Source organism: Strigops habroptila, chromosome Z, assembly GCF_004027225.2.
Source record: "Strigops habroptila isolate Jane chromosome Z, bStrHab1.2.pri, whole genome shotgun sequence".
NCBI lineage: Eukaryota > Metazoa > Chordata > Aves > Psittaciformes > Psittacidae > Strigops > Strigops habroptila.
In genome coordinates, this window is record NC_044302.2 from 32458134 (window position 1) to 32481587 (window position 23454).

At 36.8% G+C, this 23454-nt stretch overlaps 1 protein-coding gene across 10 annotated transcripts in view; it reads left to right on the forward strand.

The window, feature by feature from the left end:
- PAM (peptidylglycine alpha-amidating monooxygenase) overlaps positions 1-23145 on the forward strand; it is a 136094-nt gene extending 112949 nt beyond the window's left edge. For 7 of the 10 annotated variants that reach the window (XM_030511385.1, XM_030511392.1, XM_030511395.1 and 4 more), the window contains 11 exons: positions 3482-3611; positions 8996-9112; positions 9607-9679; positions 10217-10430; positions 11073-11273; positions 13717-13832; positions 14850-14949; positions 16323-16376; positions 19293-19499; positions 21431-21487; positions 22018-23145. In XM_030511385.1, coding sequence (XP_030367245.1) covers positions 3482-3611; positions 8996-9112; positions 9607-9679; positions 10217-10430; positions 11073-11273; positions 13717-13832; positions 14850-14949; positions 16323-16376; positions 19293-19499; positions 21431-21487; positions 22018-22199 — 1451 coding nt within the window. In that variant the 3' untranslated portion in view covers positions 22200-23145. The remainder of the gene's footprint in view (positions 1-3481; positions 3612-8995; positions 9113-9606; positions 9680-10216; positions 10431-11072; positions 11274-13716; positions 13833-14849; positions 14950-16322; positions 16377-19292; positions 19500-21430; positions 21488-22017) is intronic. The other 3 variants (XM_030511391.1, XM_030511396.1, XM_030511393.1) reach the window with 2 other exon arrangements.
- The last annotated feature ends 309 nt before the right edge of the window (positions 23146-23454 follow it).

Genomic DNA, 23454 nt, shown 5'->3' on the forward strand with positions numbered 1-23454 from the left:
CAAGAGCTTCCAGGGATTTCTGCACAGAAAAATTGCAGTTTTGCCAATAAATAAGGCTTTATTCTTTCACATGTGGAGAGATTAGATGCTGATTTGCATGTTCTAAATCTGTGTAATTCTTTACAGTTTTACTGATGAAGGAATTACTCTAAATCACAAGGTAGAAGATCTGTTTAGAAATCTCATTTACAGTGAAACTACTGATTATATCTATCTTTTAAGTAATTGTAAGTTATTTTAATGGCGAAAAGTAATTTTCCTTGGTGTCTTGTATAACTGTTCAGTGGACCACTTAGTTTTGTAGGTAATTAATAATCGTTCTTAGATAAATGAAGTGAAATTTAGTACATTTTTGTAAGAAGCTAGTTGCCTTCACATAAACCTATATCAAAGTAATTTCAGAGTGAGACTTGCAAACAGAAAAGAAAAGATAACAATAATAAACCAATTTTGGAAAAGTGTGAGAAAATCTGAAGGTTGTATAGGGGCTGGAGTTCTTGTGATTAGACTGTACTTCACTGTCCATTCATTGTATTGTTTTGATCTATCAGAAATCTTTTAGTCTTTTAAGTATATTGTCATGGTTTAAGCCCAGCTGGTAACTCAGAACAACGCAGCTGCTCGCTCACTCCCACACTTCTTCCTCCCCACTCCCCTTTGGGCAGGATGGGGAGGAGAATAAAAAGAATGTAACTCCCACGGGTTGAGATAAGAACAGTCCAGTAACTAAGGCATAATACAAAACCACTACGGCTACCACCAACGATAATAATGATAAGGGAAATAACAAGGGAAGAGAATACAATTGCTCACCACCCACCAACCGATACGCAGCCTGACCCAAGCAGCGATCTGGGCCTTCCAGGTGACTCCCCCCATTTTCTATACTGGGCATGACGTGCTGTGGTATGGAATACCCCTTTGGCTGGTTTGGGTCAGGTGTCCTGTCTCTGCTTCCTCCCGGCTTCCTGTGCCCCTCCTCAGTGGCAGAGCATGAGACTGAAAAGTCCTTGGTCGGAGTAAGCGTTACTGAGCAACAAGTAAAACATCGGTGTGTTGTCAGCATTGTTCTTAGACTAAAGCCAAAACACAGCACTGCACCATCTACTAAGAGCGAGAAAAATAACTGTTGCAGTTGAACCCAGGACATGTATACATTTTGTATTTTATAGTACGTGCCCTTTGACAGACTGAATTTTTAGAGGCCAAAATTTAGGCTTTCTGTGTTTAGCATTTTAATTTTTCTAGCTTTTTTCAGAAAAAGCTCACAGGCCAAGTGGCATTGTAACATTAAACTTATACAAGTTTTCTGCAAGTTAACTTAGACTGATTGAGATGAACAAGTGAGGAAGCGGGCGCTGGATTTCCATCCTTTTATTCCTTTCAGAACCGTAATGTCCATGCATATACCTGGTACTGCAGGTGTTGTGACCAACTGAACTGTACAGAAGTATTAACACGTACAATCTTTTTCTTAGCAGCTTTTCTTTTACCTTGGAACTTCTGTTCAGCTAAAATTGCTACAGAGTAGATTCCTTGCATTAGAAGTTTCTGATTACTGTCTTGGATTCACTGCAGTTGACAGTCCTAGGTTTGTGTTTTTGTGTTAGCCTACAGAGTTTCTCTATCACCTACTGCAGCTATGGTATCTAAAACTACAAAGGTAAAGTATCTCCTAGCTTGTAGTAGGTTTTCAGTACTGGTTTTATCTTTCTCCTGTGTAGATTGTAGAAAATGGTTTCCCCTCGACCCCATCCTTGCTGTTACCCCTCAGACTACATCTCTTCTAAGTGAAGTGGAAGTGGTGGGGAAGACGCTTATCAGAACAGCTGAGTTGACCTGAAGATTTTCAACATTGTTTCCTGTTTTATCTTTCCTTTCAATTAGAAGATCACTTCCATTTAAACCCTCTCAAACTCCCTGGGTGCTGTGTGTTGAGGTCTGTGATCTGCCTTGTTTCCAAGCACTAATACCCTGGCATTTTGTGAATGAAGACATGTATTTCACCTGCCTGGATGGTACCCCAGGAGTCGGTGTTTAAGATCACAGCAAAACACACAAACTTTGGGTGAACTGCAAGCTGCAAAGTGCAGCACAATGCTGCCAAACACATCGAATACTAGTGAAACAGCTCCAGTCTCACATAACTGCAAAGAAATTGCTTTCTATTCACCTTCAGCTTGACTTTATATACCCTCATACAAGGTCTGCACTTCAGAAATACTTGACTTGTGCTGAACAAATTAATTTCTGAAAAGGAGGAGTGATGGATTTCCTAACATGTAGAAAGCATTTTAGGATCTGGTTTTTTTCTTTCATCAGAATTAGTGACATTTGCCTCGCCATTACATTTTTTTATTTTGGGGAATATTGTTCCATTGTTTCTTAATACTGCCAGAGCAACCCAGATCAACTTCTTCCAAATAGTATCTAAGCAGTCTATTTGTGAGAAATTAATCCATGTAGCCAACACTCTACAACCTTTTCAAATTTGGGGCTCTTTGTGCCTTTAATCAGTGTAAGTCTATTTTTACATAAAACAGAGGTTAAAGTAAAGGTCTTTTTGTGGTTTTAATTTTAATCTTTAAGTTAAAACTAAATTTGTCTCCATTCAGGATTTTCATGATTTAAGAAAAACACAAGAAATAACTGACTTTTTAGCAGTGGTTCACTTGATAAATCCTGTGCTGTTGACTTTGTGTGAAAATCAGATGTGTGTTATTCAAAAACTATCTAGTATTTATTCTTTTAAAAAGTGTGCTACAGCATAAACAATGACAGATATTTTATTTTTCATCTCTTTCATCAGATTTAGACATCTATTTCATGTTCGTGCCTATAATGCTTGGATTAGGATATGAACACTGTCCAGAACTAGTGCATATGTTGGCCATAAGAAATGTCATAGGCAAACTTCACAGAATTACTCTTATATTTGTTTCTCATTGCTGTTTTTCTTCCTTCCCTGTATTTTTTTTTCTTAGCGTTAAAAGCTTTTTTTAAAAAATAATAAAGTCATGAATCAACCACTTCTGATGTGTAATTGGTTTAGTGATTCAGTTTTTGTTATGCATTTTCTAATAAAACACTGATGATTTAATATTTAAATTTTCCTGCTGATTTTGGATAGTAGTTGTATATTTCTGTAATCTTTTGATGTAGAAAGTATTCACAGAGCATCTAAAACTTCTAGAGTAAGTGTGCCTGTATCCTTACAAGATGAAAAAAAGAATGGAGTCGAAAGCAGTTTTGAAGTTTCTGTCATCTCGTATGTAGCAGGATGCCAGTGCTTGTGCATGCTTTACTATAATAAAACTATGCCTGGAATTACGTTGCAATGCATTAGTGGAAATAATGCATATAAGAAAATGTCCGTATAATTCCCAACAGTCTGTATGAAGTGCCAGTTAACCATGCTTTTAAAACCAGTTTTATTTATAAATATGCTACATGAATGTCTGTCTTTTTTTTCTTTGGTCAGATTTCCACATAGAAGAAGCTGTGGTGTGGCCTGGGTTAGACCTCAAACTTGGCCAAGTTTCTGGGTTGGCTCTGGATGCTGAAAATAACCTAGTTATCTTCCACAGAGGTGACCATGTTTGGGATGAAAAGTAAGTAGATACTCTGCCAACTAGCATGCTAGAAGGTCAAATTTGTGTTTGTATATCTTCTTAAGAAAGACAAGACAGATTGAAATTCTCTTCCCATTTAAAATTCAGTTCTTTGGCAGACTCAGAACGGAAGTGAGAACTGATGGAGTCCAAGATGATGGGGTTACTAGATCTTCAGACAGTAAGAATGTGTCTCCAGAGGAAAAGAACATAGAACATTAGGTCCTTAAACTGTATGGCCATGTTCATGTGCTATTCACCAAGATTAATTATCCCTGCTTCTCTGTGTTTTTTAGCAGGACTAATTAGCCTGGGAGAATGATGGTATGATAGAATACTATTAGCACATGGATTCATGAAAAGCTAGTTGTAGCTTATCTTCATTTGTTTTTCTGTTTGTATCCACTGAACAAAATTGGATTGTTACAAGGCACTCTCTCAAAACAGGCTTTGTTCTACTCAATTGATAAAATTTACTACATTTAGTGTCACTCGAAACAAACAAACAGAAGTCCAAACTTATAATGGCCATTTTTGTAGTGTTTGTAAAGTAATATACTTCAAAGTATATTATTTTAAGAAGAGAACATTCCAAATAAAATATAGTGTCCTTATTTGTACATTGTCCTTATGTCTTTAAGCATAAAAATGTCTAAATATTTAGATGAGCACGTTGGAAAAAATTCCATTAAATTGTAATAGGATACTGGGAGGAAATAGTAGTCTGTAACAGAATGTTATGTAGTACCCTTTTTAAATGTGCCTTTTTCATCATCTTTCTAAGTGTCTGTTCTCCATATATATAACCATAAGGCTAAAGAGTAGGGGTTTTTTCAACTCTGATGAATTCATTTTAAGATAACATAGTTTCTGAAGATTAGAAAGGGCAGCTTTCTCAACCTTATGATAACAAATTATGCTTACAATACTGTTTTATGAAGCAAAGTAAGTTCATTGGGTTTTTAGCTAAATATAGCAGATAAGGCAATTATTTATGTCTCAAGCATTACATCAGTGAGCTCTCCAGCTCAGGTATATAAATAGACAGTACAAAATTTGGAAGAATGACGCATGCTGCAACTTGAATTACTCAAGCTTCAAGTAAATGTTGATATTGATTGGGGTTTTTTTCATCCTCCTATGCATGAACATAAGTGCTGTTCTTCATGTCATTAAAGAAAGATTGAAAAAAAATTTGAAAATAGGCTGGCAGGTGTATTCATTTCTTCTGAAATGTGTATTTTTGAGTATCTGGCAACAGAAATACACTCACAGCTGGAGTTTGAGACCAAGCAGTATTTGGAGAATCTACAGATTTTAAACAAAACAAAAACAGTCCTTAAAATAAATAGTATGTGAGCATAATGAATCAACCATGTTGATAGACAGATTGAACTTCAGCTTTCTTATGGTGTGGGTGCAGAAGAAGATCAGAACTCTGGTGTGGACTTTGGAAATCCACATACCTATCAGCTGTGCTGGGTGACACTACAGGTTCACTTAACTCAGCCCTGTCCTTTGCAGCAGCCATTGGTCATACTCTGAGTATTTCTAGCAAGTGATTATCAGACTTGCCAGAAGAATGCTTTATCTTATATTTAGTAGTGTTGATATGCACGTCAGTCCTGTCTGGGAGGTTGCTGTATTTGTCATCATGTGGGGACTGATGTTGGAACAAACTGAAACTGCCTTGTATATATGATCAGAAGCATTTAGGTCCAGATATGTAACCAAGATGTGAGATAAGCTGCTGTTAACTGAAGCTGGTTATGGCCCTTCCATAAAGATAACTACACATGATATACTAATTCCTTTCAAAGGGGTTTTGTACACCAGTTTTGTGGGGTTTTTTTAATTCCTGTGGAGGATGGTTAATCAATACATAGAAAAGCTACTGCTGGCAGGAACCCTTTATATCAGATAGGCTAAAACTTTGTTAGGCCTGTTTGTATACAGTATTGTGACTTTAAAACAATGTATTTGGAAAACATGCCTGTGGTTAAGGTGTTGTTCCATATTTTGTGGCACAGAGAAGGCATACACAGAGGTGTGCTCAGCCAGTCAGCTTTTCCTTATTTATCTTTGGGTACATCACGGGCATATGAAATAGTCTGGGGACCCTTTCATGGATTGTGCTGAAAAGGAAGGAGTATAAGTGTTCTCGTTTTTCAGTAAAAAGGAATAAAAAATGAAGATTTGATAGGGATTTATTGTGACTATTGTATGGTGGAGGGATAATACATTATCAGACTTTTAAGTTAACATTTATCATTAGCTGAAAACACACAGTTAATTGAGTATAATATTCCTTACCAAATCATAAATGTGATGAATCAATCAAGCCTGAAAGCCCAGAATTTATTTTATTTTCCTGGTTTCAATGCTTCTCCAGCATCATGTAGATACAATTAAACAAAAATTTTTGTGCTATTAGGTGATGCACAAATGTTTCCAATGCATTATTAATATATGCCTTAAAAGCTGGATCCTCATTCAACTAAATACAGCTCGATGAATGGTCTGTGCTGTTCTACAAAGCAACTTCAGTCTGCTTTAGAACACAAAAGCAGTTATGCAGTGACAAGCCCTATAATACAGTAGCAGCTTTTCAGTGGTTGTAGCATTCCTTCTGTGCTTGATTTAAAAAGGAAACAAATCCTTTTAAATAAGTCAGGTTCTTCTACCACATTGTCTCCTAAATTTCAGAACAATCTGCTGTGTGCAGCATGTGCTGTTCAGAATGAAAAAATTGCAACTATTCAGCTAGCTAAGCACTAAATGAGTTGGAAGATATTTTGCATTTTGTGATGAAAAAACTGTATACTATTCATGCAATTTATAGAAGATAGAATAAAGAATATAAACGGCGTTGTTGTTGCTGCCTTCTTAACAAGCTAGGCAGGTTCATTTAGGCTGAGCACAGTACCAGAGCGGTGATGGATATTGATAAAGAGTAGTGCTCAGGGTTGTGCCTTCAGGGGTTATGCGATCAGGTGGTCTGTCTGAATTTAATATGTAGCTCACCAGAAGGACATTAGATTTAGCAATATACTGTATTAGTGTGAATTAGCCAGCTGAGAAGTAGAAAAATATCTGTGAAATTACATTGGGGTTTGCAATTAGAAGTAGTGACACATGCAGTTTATTTGTCCTTCAATATCAAACTGATATAAAACTTTGATTTTAGTTGTCCTTTGATATCAAATTGCAGGACCTACTAGAAAACGATGCTGCAGGGCAATATGACATACTATAGTAATGTGTTCAGTTACTTTGGGTTTTGGTCGTGCTTCTTCTAAGCTAACAGTAGTCAGCATAGTTTGTGTTCTCATTTGTCCTCTTTCATCAGTTGAAACAAAGGGACATTGATTACTTGGGAAATTGGTCTCAAATGCTGGGAAGGAAAGAGTGACTGTGATTCTGTAGCATGCCAGTCTTCCTCCCTAGAAAAGGAAATTTGAGAGGGAGAAGGGGCATGGAAAATAACTCACATAGCCTCATTTCAAAAAGTTCACTGTGCTTCGTTGGCATAAAATACTGTACAATCTCTTACTTACACTGAAAGCACTCAGTTCCCAGAAGTGCTGGATAGTTGTTAACAGGGAATACTAAGAAGTCTCAACAGCAGTGGTACTAAGAACCAAAATCATAGTAAGGAAAGCCAATTGGGGTTTTTTTAAGTTGTCTAGATAGTCACTTCTCCAGAGAGACTATCTTGGTTTTTGGTTGGTTGGTTGGTTGGTCTTTTGTGCAATGCCTGCTGATACTAAGAGTCTTTTCTGTGATTAGCTGTGCTCATTAATAATAATATTAGTAATAACATCAGTTCAGTCTGTTCAGTGTCGGTTCTCCAGTTCTGGTCATCCATACCTAGAGCAAGTCTTTAAGAGTATTAGACTCCTTTTGAAATAAAACTATTTAAAACCAAAGGAACTTGTCACAGATGATTACTGTCAGTAATGATAAAGAATAAAACCACACCTACTGAACCATGGTCAAAAGCATGTACACATCAGTAGGCCATTTTGTGCCAGTATATCTGCATCTCCCTGTCTCCCTACAGCATCATGGCAGAGTTTTTAAGGAGGGCTCAGTAGAGAGTTTTAGTAACTATCACCTTGTGCTTCACCATTCATAGTCATTACTGTTTTCTGTCAGATATTAAATAAATACTCACAGATAGTTACCATACATAGTGGCAATAGCTAAGTATTATTTTTTAATCATAGCCCATGCGGAAACTTAAACACATCCCATCATCGATTTTTCTGGTTATATATGAAGCCAGTATTGCTTTTCCACATTGAAAATTCTAGACATATAAATATTTAATATTATGAAGAGGAGAGGCTGCTGGAACTGTACAATATAAAGTTTTAATAGCTTCATCCATAGCCCTCTCTGTGACTATAAAGTATGTTCTTGTTTACTGAGTTGCATCAACCATAGCTGGATTTCTCTTGGGATTAACAAATGGATTTAAAAATACAAGGTGGGAGCGGGGGATATTACTTATATTCACACATTTTTCATCCACAGCGAAATACCATTTTCTAACATTTACACTTACATTTTGTTTGAAATATTTTACACTCTATTTACCTTCACTAACTGCTCAACCTGTGTTTCAACAGGTCAGAGTAATAGCCAGCTTCCCCAGAGGGGTACAGACAACCGTATTTTTATTCTTTGTTAAGCATAGGATATTTTATGCCTAGTAAATGTCTTCTGGACAATTAATCCTGGTTCTTAACATCTGAATGTTTAAATGTTGCTTATTTTAATGTATTCCACATACCCTTAAAATTGAGTGTGGAGTTGTGGGGTAGAAGAGAAACACATCATATCCAATAGTCTCCTGCAAGCACTCTCTGAAAAGGATAAGAACCTTAAGACCTGAATCTTTAGTAAGCTTTAGCAAAATATTAAATTGTGTTTGGGGAAAAAAGAAAAAAAGACAGGCAAAGATGCACAGACTGCCTGAGACAGTGCAGAGTATACTTGTTTTTACTGGGAATTATGCCCTGGTGAATAGATGTATTTTTACTTAGAGTACATTATTTGAATTCCCATTTCTGATTTGCCATGGCAAAGAAGATTTAAAAAAAAGAGGTTTTTGCTTGTTTACTTTAGGATTATCTTAATTGTTGTTGTGTTGATTTGGTGCTCCTTTAGTTTGGAAGTTGTAACCTCAGCAGGAAATGCAGCCACCCAACACTAACTCTTACAATTATACAGTAATGCAATAAGGCTTATTTAAAGAAAAAAGAAGGCAATAATCCTACACTGGAATTAAACTACAGAACTTGGCTTTAAGTTGCATCTGAACTATTCATCAGTGTAACCTTCTAATGGTAGCTTTCTGTTCCAATATTTTTGTGCAGTTCTTTTGACAGCACATTTGTTTATCAACAAAGAGGACTTGGACCAATTCAACAGAACACAATTCTTGTCCTGAATCCAAGTAATGCAAAACTCCTTCATTCCTTGGGCAAAAACCTGTAAGTTATTTTTGCTTTTATTAATCAAACTAACATTTCTGTGTATTTTACTCCATAAATGTCCCCAAAGCCATTTTCATGTATTTTATATTACATCGTGTGACTGTAGCCTCTGAGTTTATTAAATTAATTATTACAAAATCAACAGCTAATAAATGTAATTTGCCATCTTTCCATCTCTGTTTTCTAGCAATTCATACAATTTCATCTGCCACCCAGATTAACAAAAAAAGAGAGCTCATGAGTATTTTATGTTGTCCTTAAAGATGCCAGATAGTAGCCTAAGTGAAATGCCAGACATGAACTGAATTTCATAGTTGAGACTCTCTTGTCAAGAATATTCTATTCTGTGAAGTTATCTTTTTCATTAAATACTACAAGTAATTAGTATATACAGTATTTGTTGATCTGTAGATAAAAGTAAAATCTTCACGTCTACATTACTCTTCCTGAAAGATGTTTTTAACTTGACTCTTCTACATTTATGCTTCCAGATTTTATTTACCACATGGTTTGAGCATAGATAAAAATGGTAACTATTGGGTCACTGATGTAGCTCTCCATCAGGTACGTTTACATTAGCTTTAATACTAGGATCTTAATATTTTGCCAAAAAATGTTTTTGTTTTCCTAGACACTTGACACAAATTATTTTTCTAGGCCTGTTAAGATAAACGTTAGGAATATGCCTACGAAATGCCAACTCCTGTGGCCTTCATGGAATATAGTTGTGTTGAATTATTTGCTAACTGGACATAGTACTCAGAAATAAAAGTATCTGTTTTAAAACATTGATTCTTTTGAGAAATAACAGATTTTTCTGCTACATCTTTGCTTATCAAGTCTCTATACTTAAATCCAAAATGTGAAACTAATTCTATTTGCTGTAATCACAGAAAATTTATACTTAAGCAGAAATTTCCTAGAATCAAGACTACTGAAAAACTGGTAATGGATGTCATAGTTAACATATGAAGATTATGTTTGGTATATAAGTTTATTTTACACACACTAATAGATACTTTAGCAAAGGCAGTCATCCCTCTTACATTTCACCCTCTATAATGGAAACCTCATCTCTTTTCCCATTGACTAAAAAAAAAGGTTTTCAAACTGGAACCAGATAAGAAAGAACCGTTACTGACCTTAGGAATCGCTTTGCAACCGGGCAGTGACAAAAATCATTTCTGTCAACCAACTGATGTGGCTGTGGATCCAAACACTGGCAGCATTTATGTCTCTGATGGCTACTGTAACAGTCGAATCATTCAGTTCTCTCCGAATGGATTGTACATGAGGCAGTGGGGAGAAGGTACAGGTCAGAGCTCTTGGTACTGCTGTTATCATGAACTCATCATGAACCATGAGATTGCTGATGTTACTGTTACTTTTATTTATAAATGCATGTTACTGAAATACCTTCCAGGCCCTAGCTGAATTCCAGCTTAGTCATTGCATTCCAATTATCTCTCTTCTATTCATACAGCTACTTGTAGTAGTTACATATTCACTAAAGATAAAAAATGGGAATTTGTTAGCATGCTTTCAGTACAAGTATTGGCGTGTCCTATCTTATCAAGAAAATGGCCTTTCACAAAAAAACTTGTTTTTAAACACTTGATCAATAATATAAGCCTTTACAATTTTCGCAAGATTTATGCCATGATCCCGTCTAATTTAATTTTTATGAATAATTACATTTCTGCCTGACTCAGATTTATGTATCAAGCATTAAACTACTCCAGATATTACAGGGAAATAGCGAATTCATAAATTCAGGATTTACAGTGATTACCACAGTTTACCTATGTAAATGAGTAAAACTGCTAGAAGAAGAGAGCAAACTGATTTTATGCTTTTCCCAATATTATATTACGTTATGTGACATATTGCTGTTTCTAAGCAAACCCCATAGTTTCAGTATGTACTTTAACACAAATCTCGATATTTTACATTGCAGAGACTTCTTTAGGCAGAGCCAAACCTGGACAGTTCCGTATCCCTCACAGCTTAGCCCTGGTCCCCGACTTCAGTCAGCTATGTGTTGCTGACAGGGAAAATGGTCGAATTCAGTGCTTCAGGTTAGAGACTGGGGAGTTCATAAGAGAGATCAAGCACAAATCATTTGGAAGAGAGTTGTTTGCAGTTTCCTATGTTCCAGGTAATCTTTTTTCCTGTTCTTCAGATTTCAAGTAGTTGCTTTATGCCAGTGTATCGCAGTACAGTGTTACTTCATACATAGTGCTATTATGTTATCTTAAGCCAGCTATTTATTCTCTTTCAAAGTAGAGCTGATGTGATGTAAAGTGGGAGCACTATCCTGTTTTCCTACTTCTGAGATGAGGAAAGCTTGCATATAATCTCTGCTTCTGAGGAATGATTGATTACACTCCCTAAATATTATGTCAACAAGTGGATGATCTTGTTTGCTTCTTAGTGACTGCACAGTCAATAATTAGTTAATAATGCTTTAAAAATATTTTAAACATTTGAAGCTCTGTTAAAGAGAGGAAAACAAAGAGGTTTCAAATTATCAAGAAAAGTTTTAGGTTTCATAAAAAAACTTTAACAGTTTGAAAAATTTGTGGTTTTTAATATCACATTTGGCTAACAACTACTGGAATAAATTTTGGAGTTAGATTTTTACTACTGACACTGAAGGTAATGTGAATGTCAAGAACTGGACAAGGAATTTTGGCATGTCAGGCTGACTATAGTTAGTATGAAATGTAATATCAGGGCTATCCTTCTTACATCTGCCAAGAACATAAGAAATGCTCTACTGGGTGAGATACTTGTTATCTATAGATGTGTCTCTGACAGTGGCAGCACCAAAGGCATTCTAAGGAGAATGTGTAAGCCTGGCTGCATTTTGTGGTCCATTTCTCTCCTGTTCCTCGTGCATCCACAATCATTTTATTTAAGGGTGTTAGGAGGTAGCTCCTGTCCTGTTCTTCATAGTATCTTTCTACAGACCTATTGCCCATGAGTTTTCCTAATCCCATTTTGAACTGGCTTGTACCGTCTGCCCCCTTCACCTCCTGCAGTTACCAGCTCCAGAAGTTCACTACCCACTTTATTTTTTTAATCTAAAAGAGTGACACAGTTTCATTGAGTGATTCTCAGTCCCAGTATTTTGGGAGTTGGTGAAAAACACTTCCACGCTCCCCACACCTGTTGCCTCTTAGCTTCTCCTCTCCAAACCAAAGAACTCCAGCCACCTTAATCTCTCCCTAAAAGCCATTAAATTGTTTCAGCTCATTGACTATTGTGGTTGCCTTGCTCTTCTAACATCTTTAACTTCATTAGGACTTTCATGAGAGGCAGAGTGAAAGAGTCTCAAGACTTTCTCAATATCCTCAAGCTTTCGACTACCCTGCAGGACTCAGTACTTTTCTCAGACTGGGAGATGTCACTGTTCACCCCATTATTCAGGTCATTGATGAAGTCTATTGAATGAGATTGTTTGCGATCCCTGCAGGATTGCACTACTCAGACTTCTCTATCCTGAAGAATTATAAGCTCTGCCCTTAAGCTCTGTTCTTTGCTTCCTGTTCATTAGTGGGTCTTTCATTCAACCCTGTGACAACTCACATTCTTTAATAACTTCTGATGCACAACCTTGTCAAAGGTTTTCTGAAAATCCAAGTATGTCTACAGAATCTCCTTTACCTGTATGCTTTTTCTCCCCATTGAGAGGGGAGGCACAATTTCCCCATAGAGAAAGACATACCAACTTGTTTCCAACAGGCCACATGGGTACATGTCTTATTCTTCATTATGGTTTCAACCATCTTACTGGGGATGGAGGCCAGAATTGCTGATGTGTAGTTCCCAGGCACCATTTTGAGCCCTTTTTGTAGGAGGGCATTACCTTGGCAGTCTGCTAGTCTTCTGGAGGAGTGGCTGTTTGCAGTGCTAGGTTACTCAGCTTGGCCTGTAGTCTGTAATTTCACGTTCGGCTTCCTTCTGAACTTGAGTGAATGCCATCCAAACCTGGTGAATTATTAACCTCCAACTTGTCTAACATCTTTTGCATATCTCCTTCCAGTTGAGCTGGCTCCTCTGACCTATTAGCTACAAAAAAATCGAGTGTCAGAATCTCCCCAACACATTCAACAGAAAAAAATGACAAAACCTGAGCTTCTCTGCCACAGGCCCTCATCAACCTGAGTGGCCCTTTCACACCTTTTCCTTTTGTGGTCCCACTGATTCCCTAGCTGCCTTTCTGCTTTTGATGCATTTAAAGAACTTTCCGTTATCAGATCAAGCATCCTTAGCAAAGCATTCTTCAGATACTTTTTTTTTTAATGCTTTCAAGTTCTTTTTTTTACATTTAACTCATCTGTAACATATTGCTTGGCTTGTTCTTCTCATTTGAACAAAATGTGTATCTTTTAAATGCCAAGCTTTCACCTGCTATACCTTGCTTAACTTTCCTCTTGTGATTTAGTTTCCTATTGAGTTGGCAGATGTTTCAGTCTGTCTCTCTTTCTCTCAGCTATGCTTTTTTCATCTATACTATTACAGTTCATCTTGACTGTAGTTTGTTATGTTAAAGCAAATCTGACTGTGTTGTTAAAGCAAATCTGATGTTGTTGCAGGTCTCCTCTTTGCAGTTAATGGAATGCCTTACCCTGGAGAGGCAGAACCAGTGCAAGGATTTGTGATGAACTTCTCTACTGGAGAAATAATTGATACTTTTATTCCGCTTAGAAAGGTAGAGTACTGCCCAAAGTGCCTGGTGCCTATAATTATATATATGAAAATGTCCATAGCATCTACTTCTCCAACTTTCTTAAAACTGTTATAGGAAATAAGATATTTTATAATGTAAGGTATTCAAAAGGAATTCTTTATCATATTAATTTAGTAAGACACTAGAATTTTGAGTCTTAGTTACTACATGTGGTACACATTTGAAAATTATACTACCCTTAAGATGATTCCTACAGATAATACCTTCAGTCAGGATAATGTTTACTTTATTGCTGTCAGACAATTCTTAAAAGCTAATTTAAGAGAAGAATGAATGGCTTGATATATTCATATATTTAGATGATAGTAAATTGACAAAAAATACAGTATATTTCTAAGCAGAAATAATATTCAACTGTATGGTTACATCCCTTCTTTACAGAAGGTTAGTTTGGAAGTTAAGGCTAAATGTCATTCATACAAAATTGTACATTAAAAATTATGTTTATTAAAAAAAAAAATTAATTTCCATAGATTGTCTTAGACTAAAGAGTGAATGTGAAGACTCCCATTTCTGGGTTACACATATACTCTGTTGTTTGCAGTTGAGTTTTAAATTATATTACAGAGAGGGTTTTATTCCCAAGTATAGCAAATAGCTGTGTTGCATACAAACTCTGACAAAAACTAAATATGAGCACTTGAGACCAAGATTCATGATTTTTTGAAGATATATATTTCACAGGATAAAATTGAATGCAGGAATATAGATATAACTATTATAAATATTATAAATTTATAAATATAAAAATTGTTTAGTGTGAATACATTGAATAATCTCCATGTTGTTATCCTTGGAGAAGGCAAACATACCATAGAAATTGAATTCCTCTCCCTTGCTCATGTTAGGCCTTCACACCAGCACCTACTGCATTTTCCAGTCTAAGGACTGAATATGACCAGTCTCAAGTTCAGGATTAAGGAGGCCTCATGAACATGTAGACACTAAAGAATAATCTGTGACTGCTTATCTTCACAGAGCTTTGAGATGCCACATGATGTTGTTGCTTCAGAAGATAAAACAGTATTTGTTGGAGATGTTCGTGCCAGAGCAGTGTGGAAGTTTGCATCCACAGAAAGTATGTCCTTTTTGTTCTTAATGTCACAAGTTCACATTCTGTATCTTCAAATCAGTACCACTTAGCTGGTACCACTGGCCAAAAACTTTTTGGCTTAATGACAATGATATAAGTACCCTACAAGCTCTGCCTGCAGAAGTTGCGTGCTACTGCTCTGTTTGCATTAAAAGACCATTCTTAGCATGGCTGCATGCCCTATCAAACAAGCATCCTGAGTGCATGAGTTTGTTTGTCACAGGAAGAATCAAAATGCATTTGTCTTGTGGTACGTCTCTCCCTTGTCATGTCACTACCTACTTAAACAATAGCACGACTTTTCAGCATTTTAGTAATTTTAATGTATCATTTGCTGAGAAGTCAACTGCTTCCTTTGAGGTTATCAGACAGGAAACTCCCAGGGGCTGAAGTGAAAACACAAGTCAACTTAAAATTTATATTCATTTCATTGGGGCTCTTTATCATTAGAAAATGAATCTAGGATAATTTGAAGTTCTATTTCCATGAAGTGGAAACACTTTCCAGTTCTAATCTAGTAACCCCCAAGGCAAGCAGCCTGACTTCAAGTGAGAGGGACCTGGTTAGTCAGACATCAATTTAGTAGGATTCAGAGAGAGTTTAGATATTTTACAGGAATAAAAATATAATCCACTGTTACATTATACTGGATAAAAAATGTATGAGAGAAATAAAGCCTCAGGCTTCAGGGTGTTAGTCAACCAGTAAGACTCTGCTGTTATAAATGAACTTCTGACTACGCTAGTTATTCCGTATTTGTCCAGTTATAATTCATGGATTTTCCTTTGGGGCATCTGGTATCAGCTGCTCTTAGTAACAGGAGGCTGGACCACATAAATTGTAATTCTGACTGGATGTGACTTTTTGTGCTTATAGTAACCTGAACAAGAAAAATTCTGGGCTTTTATTTAAAGAAACATGAGAATAAAATAATAATGGAATTATTCATCACTTAAAGGTTATACGAGAAATGTCCTTGTATGTAATTTTCTTTTTATCTTTATCTGCAATATAAAACTGCAGTAGCTAAGAAGCCCTGGTTCAGCCAGCCTTTAATCCATTGTGATTTTGATTATAACGAACATTCTTATTTTTGTGGGACTCCCTGAACTTTTACATGTGCCCATAAAATCTCTCTGTGGCATAAGAGTTAATTATTGCAAACACCTTCCATGAATCAAGCTCTTTCTTATTTCCATGGCCTTGTGAGCTATTGAATCATTTATATTGACTCTTCTTGGTGAAACTGATGGGATTGTTTACTGTAGGATTGTACTGAACATTTGAGAAAGCTAGCAGGGAAATGTCACTGTCTTTCTGAAATGTCAGTTGTCCTGAAGAATAATTTTGTTTTACAGAAATGGAACATCGGTCAGTTAAAAAGGCTGGTATTGAGGTACAGGAAATAAAAGGTTAGTCTGATTCATAATGGAAATGAAGCCAGTATTTTCACATAGACCAGGACTGCTTCTGCCAAGTTGGAGGCAAGAACGCTATGTAGTTTGACTGTTACTTTTCACCATCATTTCATACAAATAAAATGAGCTGGCACAAGAAGCACTAGAAAGCAGCTTGTAGCAGTGTTACCTAGTAGAGGCTATTTTACAGCCAATCCAAACATTTCATTTTCGGTGATGACAAGTGCTTCACAGACACTAAGATAAAAATTTAACTAGTGGATTAATGCTGTACCACCATCTGGTATGGTCCAGATTGGTGTCTCTGTCAGCTCCCTTTAGATGCAGAAACAGGTCTGAAATGTAACTGTGATAGTTACCCCCCTCAGCACCCTTCCCCCTGCTCCACAACCCTCAACCAAAAAACTTACTTAAAATGGCAATTGGTTCATCTTTCTGCATAGTCTTTCAGCACACAAGCCTGGCTGCTTGCCAGTCATACCATATGGCAAAAATCCCAATTTTTTCTATTTATATTTATTTCCCTAGATTTACTGTTTGGTTTTTTTTATTATTTATCTTCACGAAAATGAAAAGAAAAAGGCAAACAAAAAGAAAATAAAAACATGTAAAAACTTACTATAAGGAGATAAAGAAATACATGTAGAGGAGATCAAATGGGGTGAAATAGCAATTTCGGAAGATGAGAAATAGTTTTAACCATTTGTATCGTTATGTAGGTCCTTTATGTTGAAGAGGAAAAGTTCATTTCCCTTTCAGAAAAACAGTACCAGTCTGCCAAGAGATCTCTATAAAATGTTCACACGTTCTCAAATGTTTTTGTTTGGTTGAATCAGAGCAGAGCTTGTGTGATTTGCTTTACCCATGTATATGCAGACAGAGGAGAATACCAACAGATCCCATCTGGCAATTGCAAGCATATAGAACAAAGTAGAATAAAGGAGGCTGAGATTATAAAACGATTAAATCCTTATTGCCAAAACAGTTATCCTTCTGTTTTATCTCTGTTGGTACACCAGCTCTACTGAGGCAGTCAAAGGGGAAGTGTTCACAATACAGCATTCACATTACAACAAATCAAGGGATACATTAGAATGCATTTTGGCTTACTTTAGGAAGATAGTATGCTAGCTAACAGTCCTAATGCTATAGAGAAAACTGTAGTAGTACCACCAGAAAACAGTTTTTAAGTAACAAACTCTAAAACTGTTTAGGATACCTCTACTGAAATTAACATCTTTCAACTCCACTTGAAGAAAACGGGTAGCCAATGGACTTTGTGCCATCCTCTGCTTAATAAATGGGCAGGAGTGGCCTGCACTGTCACAACCTCCTTGTGGCAGGCTGTTACTATTGCTTGCGCTGCTGAGAAGTGGGGGACTGTGGAGATTCATGAGTTCTCTTATGTGGGTAACTATAGTTTTGCTCAGAGGTGGGCAAGGCAGTGGATGAAAGTTGCTCTTGGCTGTAACTACTACTTGAACAGACAGCATTGTCATTGTTGTCATTCTATTAGTGTGTTCAGTGTCAACTGAAGCATTTGCAATTTTTTCAGAATAAAACATCATTTTAAGTTTGATACAGAATCAAAAGAGAGTTGATTCAAAGTGTGTTCCTGACGCAGCTACTTAAGACATGTACCTGTCATGGTTTAAGCCCACATGGTAACTCAGAACCACGCAGCCACTCACTCACTTCCCTCCTTCTTCCTCCCCACTCCCCTTTGGGCGGCATGGGGAGGAGAATCAAAAGAATGTAAACCCCACAGGTTGAGATAAGAACAGCCCAGTAACTAAGGTATAATACAAAACTACTACTGCTACTGCCAATAATAATAATGATAAGGGAAATAACAAAGGGAGAGGATACAGTTGCTCACGACCCACCGATACCCAGCCCGACCCAAGCAGTGATCTGGGCCTTCTAGGTAACTCCCCCCATTTTCTATACTGGGCATGATGTGCTGTGGTATGGAATATCCCTTTGGCTGGTTTGGGTCAGGTGTCCTGTCTCTGTTTCCTCCCGGCTTCCTGTGCCCCTCCTCAGTGGCAGAGCATGAGACTGAAAAATCCTTAATGCGTTACTGAGCAACAACTAAAACATTGGTGTGTTATCAGCATTGTTCTCAGACTAAAGCAAAAACGCAGCACTGCACCATCTACTAGGAAGCAGAAAAATAACTGTTACAGCCAAAGCCAGGACAGCAGTTAAATCAGACTTTAAAATATATGGCTAGATGGATTTACTCATTAAAAGTTAGCACAAAGCATGTGATTCTTTATGCACATACAAAACAGTATAGAGGATTTTACTGAAATTGGTTTTCTCCTCGTAGGTGGAGAGGTAATAAATTAGTCAGGAATGCTTAGGTGCAGTTTTCAAAAATTCTCCAGACTTTGAGAGCCAAAGTTCTCTCACAAGATGTAGCAGTTTGGAAAATCTAACCCTTTGTCACAAGTTTTATTAAAAACAACTTTAAATGCTTTCCTTTTTCTTTATGACAGTACATCATATACTGGATTTCTACATTACTTGTCAAATTGTTATTATCAGAATGAGATATTTATTTGATGTTACATCACACACCTACTTGCAAAAATAGATCTTTTGGGGATTTTCCTGTATTTTAAATGATAGACACTTTTTAAGACTAAACTCTCCCTGACACCTCTCCTTTCCCCATTGAGAAAAAGGGAGGGCATCTTTGCTAGTGAGTGATATCATTCAGACTCTCCCTGCCGTACACTGGGATAACATCAGCAAGAGCTAAAAATGTCTCTGTAAGTGTTTTTCCTTTGTTTCCTTGTTACTTCTTGTTATACATCTCAGGTATTCTAGCTTGTTCTTTAATGCCTTGTTCTGTTGCTTGATGCAAATGGATTACATACTGAAATTGTCTTCTCTTTAAAGAATCAGAAAAAATTGTAGGAAGCAGATTGAAAAACAACCCAGAATCAACAGACCCTGTAAAGAAGCAGGAAAAACAACATTTAGTCCAACAACACACCAGCAGTGGAGTTTCATTTGTTCTTATTACAACTCTTCTAATTATCCCTGTTATTGTCCTGCTGGCAATTTTATTATTTATTCGGTGGAGGAAGACAACTGTCTGTGGAGGTAACCGTGAGTAACTCTAGAGAACAGGCTTTTATTATTGCAGTTCAAAACATTGCTGAATACTGAGGCATGAGGGTATGAAGAGAGAGGCTTACTGTCCCTTTACCCTTCCGAACAGTTACTGTGACTCTCCATGCAAACCAAGAATCAGCATGCACACAGCAACTGCAGCCCCCTATGCCTTTAACATTACATCTCAAGCCACCACCTTTTCAGAACATGTATCTAAAACTTGGTATCAAGCCAAAAATTTGTATCTGAGAAATGAGATAATTAGAATATACTCGTGTTATAAACTTTATGTCTAGAATACATAAATTTTAATACTCTGAGCATAGTTTGATTTGCAGTTTGGGATCTTTAAATTTTTGAGAACAAGGGGCTCTAAAAGTATAAGCAAAAAGCAAACAGATAACATTTACAAGGGATTATATATTATTGTTCATTACTACCTTGTGCATTTTGTGAGTCAGATACCATAATGGACCTCTACCCATTGCTGTGAGAGCTTTAATCGGTACTTACAATGCTATGTAAATTTGCTGTTAGTTCATACTATATAGTAAATTATTTTTGAGAAAATGGTAGACTGCAGTAGGAGTTTGATCATGACACTCTGTATTGCATAAATAGCTTTATCAAGATAGTTTCATCAAGAAAAGAAAATGTACATGGAATAGACAAATAAAATAGTTCTGCTACTGTCTAGGACATACTATGGCAGATTCAGTAATTCAGCAATCTTATATTGCTGTGCAGCTGAACTGGATGTATTTTATTTGAAGATTTCAAATAAAAGCTTCCTAACTCTTTGCGTTCAAACATGTTTAGCACATCAGATACGCTAACACTCTAGACTACTGCAGTACTGCCATTAATAGATATGATCTATAGGTGTGTCTTTGCATTCCAGTTGGATTCATAGAATCATAGAATCATAGAATCATAGAATAGCAAGGGTTGGAAAGGACTTTAAGATCATCTAGTTCCAACCCCCCTGCCATGGGTAGGGACACCTCACCCTAAACCACGTGGCCCAAGGCTCTGTCCAACCTGGCCTTGAACACCACCAGGGATGGAGCATCCACAACCTCCCTGGGCAACCCATTCCAGTGCTTCACCACCCTCACTGTAAAGAACTTCTTCCTTATATCTAATCTAAACTTCCCCTGTTTAAGTTTGAACCCATTACCCCTTGTCCTACTATTACAGTCCCTAAGGAAGAGTCTTTCCCCAGCATCCTTATAGACCCCCTTATAGATTCAAGCAGTGTTTGAATTTACTGTGTCAGAGAGCATGATACAGTTACACTGGTAAAAGTAAACTTCTTGCACAGATTTATGGAAACTGCGTAGTATATAAGGAAAGACAGATTGGTCATGGCATTCAATTTTTCTTTAGGTGAAGGATGGGAAGAGGTACTGGGGAGGAGGACAGATGCAGTGTGTGAGGTGGGGAGAGAAAGTTCCTCCAAAATACCTGAAGAAATTCACTGTATTCTAGAAAAACAGTCTTCTCTCAAGGGAAACTGTACCATTTCAAATGTCAAGCTGTATTTTGCACTGCGTTGCAGTGTAGTTGTGCACATTATAAATAATAAGGTTATTGTCCTTCCTGTAAACTCTTCACAGTAACATAGGTGAATAGTTGAGGGAATTAAATTCTCAGAAGTATCTTGCATGTGAATCTTCTTAATGGTTGAATTGGCATAAACTCTACATCTGTGGTATGGTGATTTTGTTAGGACTTATAATTTCACCTTAATCAAGAAACTGAAAAGTATCAGTTTTGCTTCTTAGAGCTGCTGATCAATTTGTTGAATGTCTGTGCTTTGTATCATAAATAATTATTTAATTACATTTAATTTTGTGGGTTTATATATGATTTTAATTTTTTTTTAGCTTATTTTTGAAATCTACTTTGTTTTTCAGGTGATGGGGAACACAAACTTGATTCAAGTTCAGGAAGAGTTTTAGGCAGACTCAGAGGTAAGTCTGAGTCACTCAGCATCTTTTAAGAACAATAACTGGAAGCTTTTTTCTATCCACTTCTAGTTGAATAACAGATTTGATGGAACGTTCTCAGAGAAAGGATGGGGGCAAACCTCAGGTGTTTTGTGGAAATGTCTTCTATGACACCTTTCATCCGTCATTATCTGCCCACTGAAGAGGATGTGTCACTACCAGTGGGAGAGCAGTACTTGTTATAATGGGTTATCTAAATCTGGTGAAGGAAATTAAGCACTTTGAGATGAAGGGCAAACTGTTGGGAACACAAGTAGGCTACCTAAAGAATTAGTGAAACAACGGATGCTGTTTGAAACATCTACTTCAAAAATTAATTTCCTTTCTCTTTCATAATCTCTGTACTTAGCTTTTGTGGCTAATGTGCTGATCTTTAAGAACAATTTCTGTAAGGACACATAAAATAATCTCCATTATCCCGTCGAATGAGCAGATAGATTTTTATTCCCCCGTAGAGCAAAGCAAACCTTACAACAAGCCTTTCTTTTCCACAGGGAAAGGCAGTGGTGGCCTTAACCTTGGGAACTTTTTTGCAAGTCACAAGAGCTACAGTCGAAAAGGGTTTGACCGAGTGAGCACTGAAGGCAGTGATCAAGAAAAAGATGAAGATGAAGGCACAGATTCAGAGGAAGAGTGTTCAGCACCTCCACCCCCACCAGCACCTTCATCCTCCTGAAACCAGCCTTTAAGTTCTCCATTATATGATTCAACCCAAAAAGTCATATTCCTTTTCCCTTAAGCACGTTTAAGATTTTGTGTATTTAATTGTAAACTGTACTGGTCTATGTGGGGCTGTACACTGGTTCCTTAATTTTTGTTTGGTTTTAGTTCTGTTTTTTAAGTAAGTAGAGGAGTGTATGAAAGTTCCATATCAGTGCTGTTGTTTTTTATGTGAGCATCTTAATAAAGCAAAGTCGTCTAATCACAGCACTGATTTAAAGCAGTAGTATTTTCTCATTTTAAACTGGGGATCTTGTAAAAAAGTCATACTATCTGCTTCATCAAAATACTTTTCCTATAACTATTCAGTTGCCAATTTCTGTTTTGTGCCTTTCCTCTTCAATGTCCTTAACTTGTTGCAGTACAGAGAAAATACAGTGCCACAAGAAAATAAAGCTGCTAAATCTTCTTCTATTTTTTTAAAATTGCTAACATTATATTGCATTGAAGGAAAGAAAAAGTCTCTATTTAATTTTTTTTCTTCTTCCAAACTTGATGTGTTTCTGGGATGTCTAATTTTTAGATGGTATCACTGTTAGAACACTATTTTCAGAAGCTGAATGTAATTTGTGTAATAAAGTATTTGCAAAGCATTAGCTGTTGGAGTGTACTTTGGAATTTTTGCATATTTCAGGTTTTTTATATACCACTTTTGTAAAAGTTACAGAGATCACTTAGTGCGGTAAAAAATTCAATGTCTTCTGCGGGGGGGGGGTGGGGTTTAAAAAAAGTGCTATTTTGTATGGAAGCTGAAAAAATATTCTGCTATGTCACAAGGTTTTGTTTTTAAAGACTGATAATTTACATACATGTACAAAGTCAAGCTTAAAGAGGAGTTTTACTTGTATAATAAAATTGCAGGGTATTTACTTTAATAAAACCTGGTCAGAGCTGAGAGGAAACCTGTGTCTCACATTAAATATGCAAATTAGCCAGGGCAGGTGCCTGATTTCTAGTACTGATTATCTTGTTTCTCCACGCTCCCTTACTCATTCATAAGCCAGCAGCCCTCAATCTGGTAATGCGCGCTCTCACTGAATGACCTGCCACACAATTATTCCAGCTGCATGAGTCACACCTGAAGTGTGAATCACTGTGTGATGTCATCGTGGTGATTTATGGGTCTCATTCAAGGACCAGAGCTAATTAATCAGCTGCATTACGAGCCCAGTGCACGCAGCTGTAATTGCCACAGGAGTTTATGAGATGGC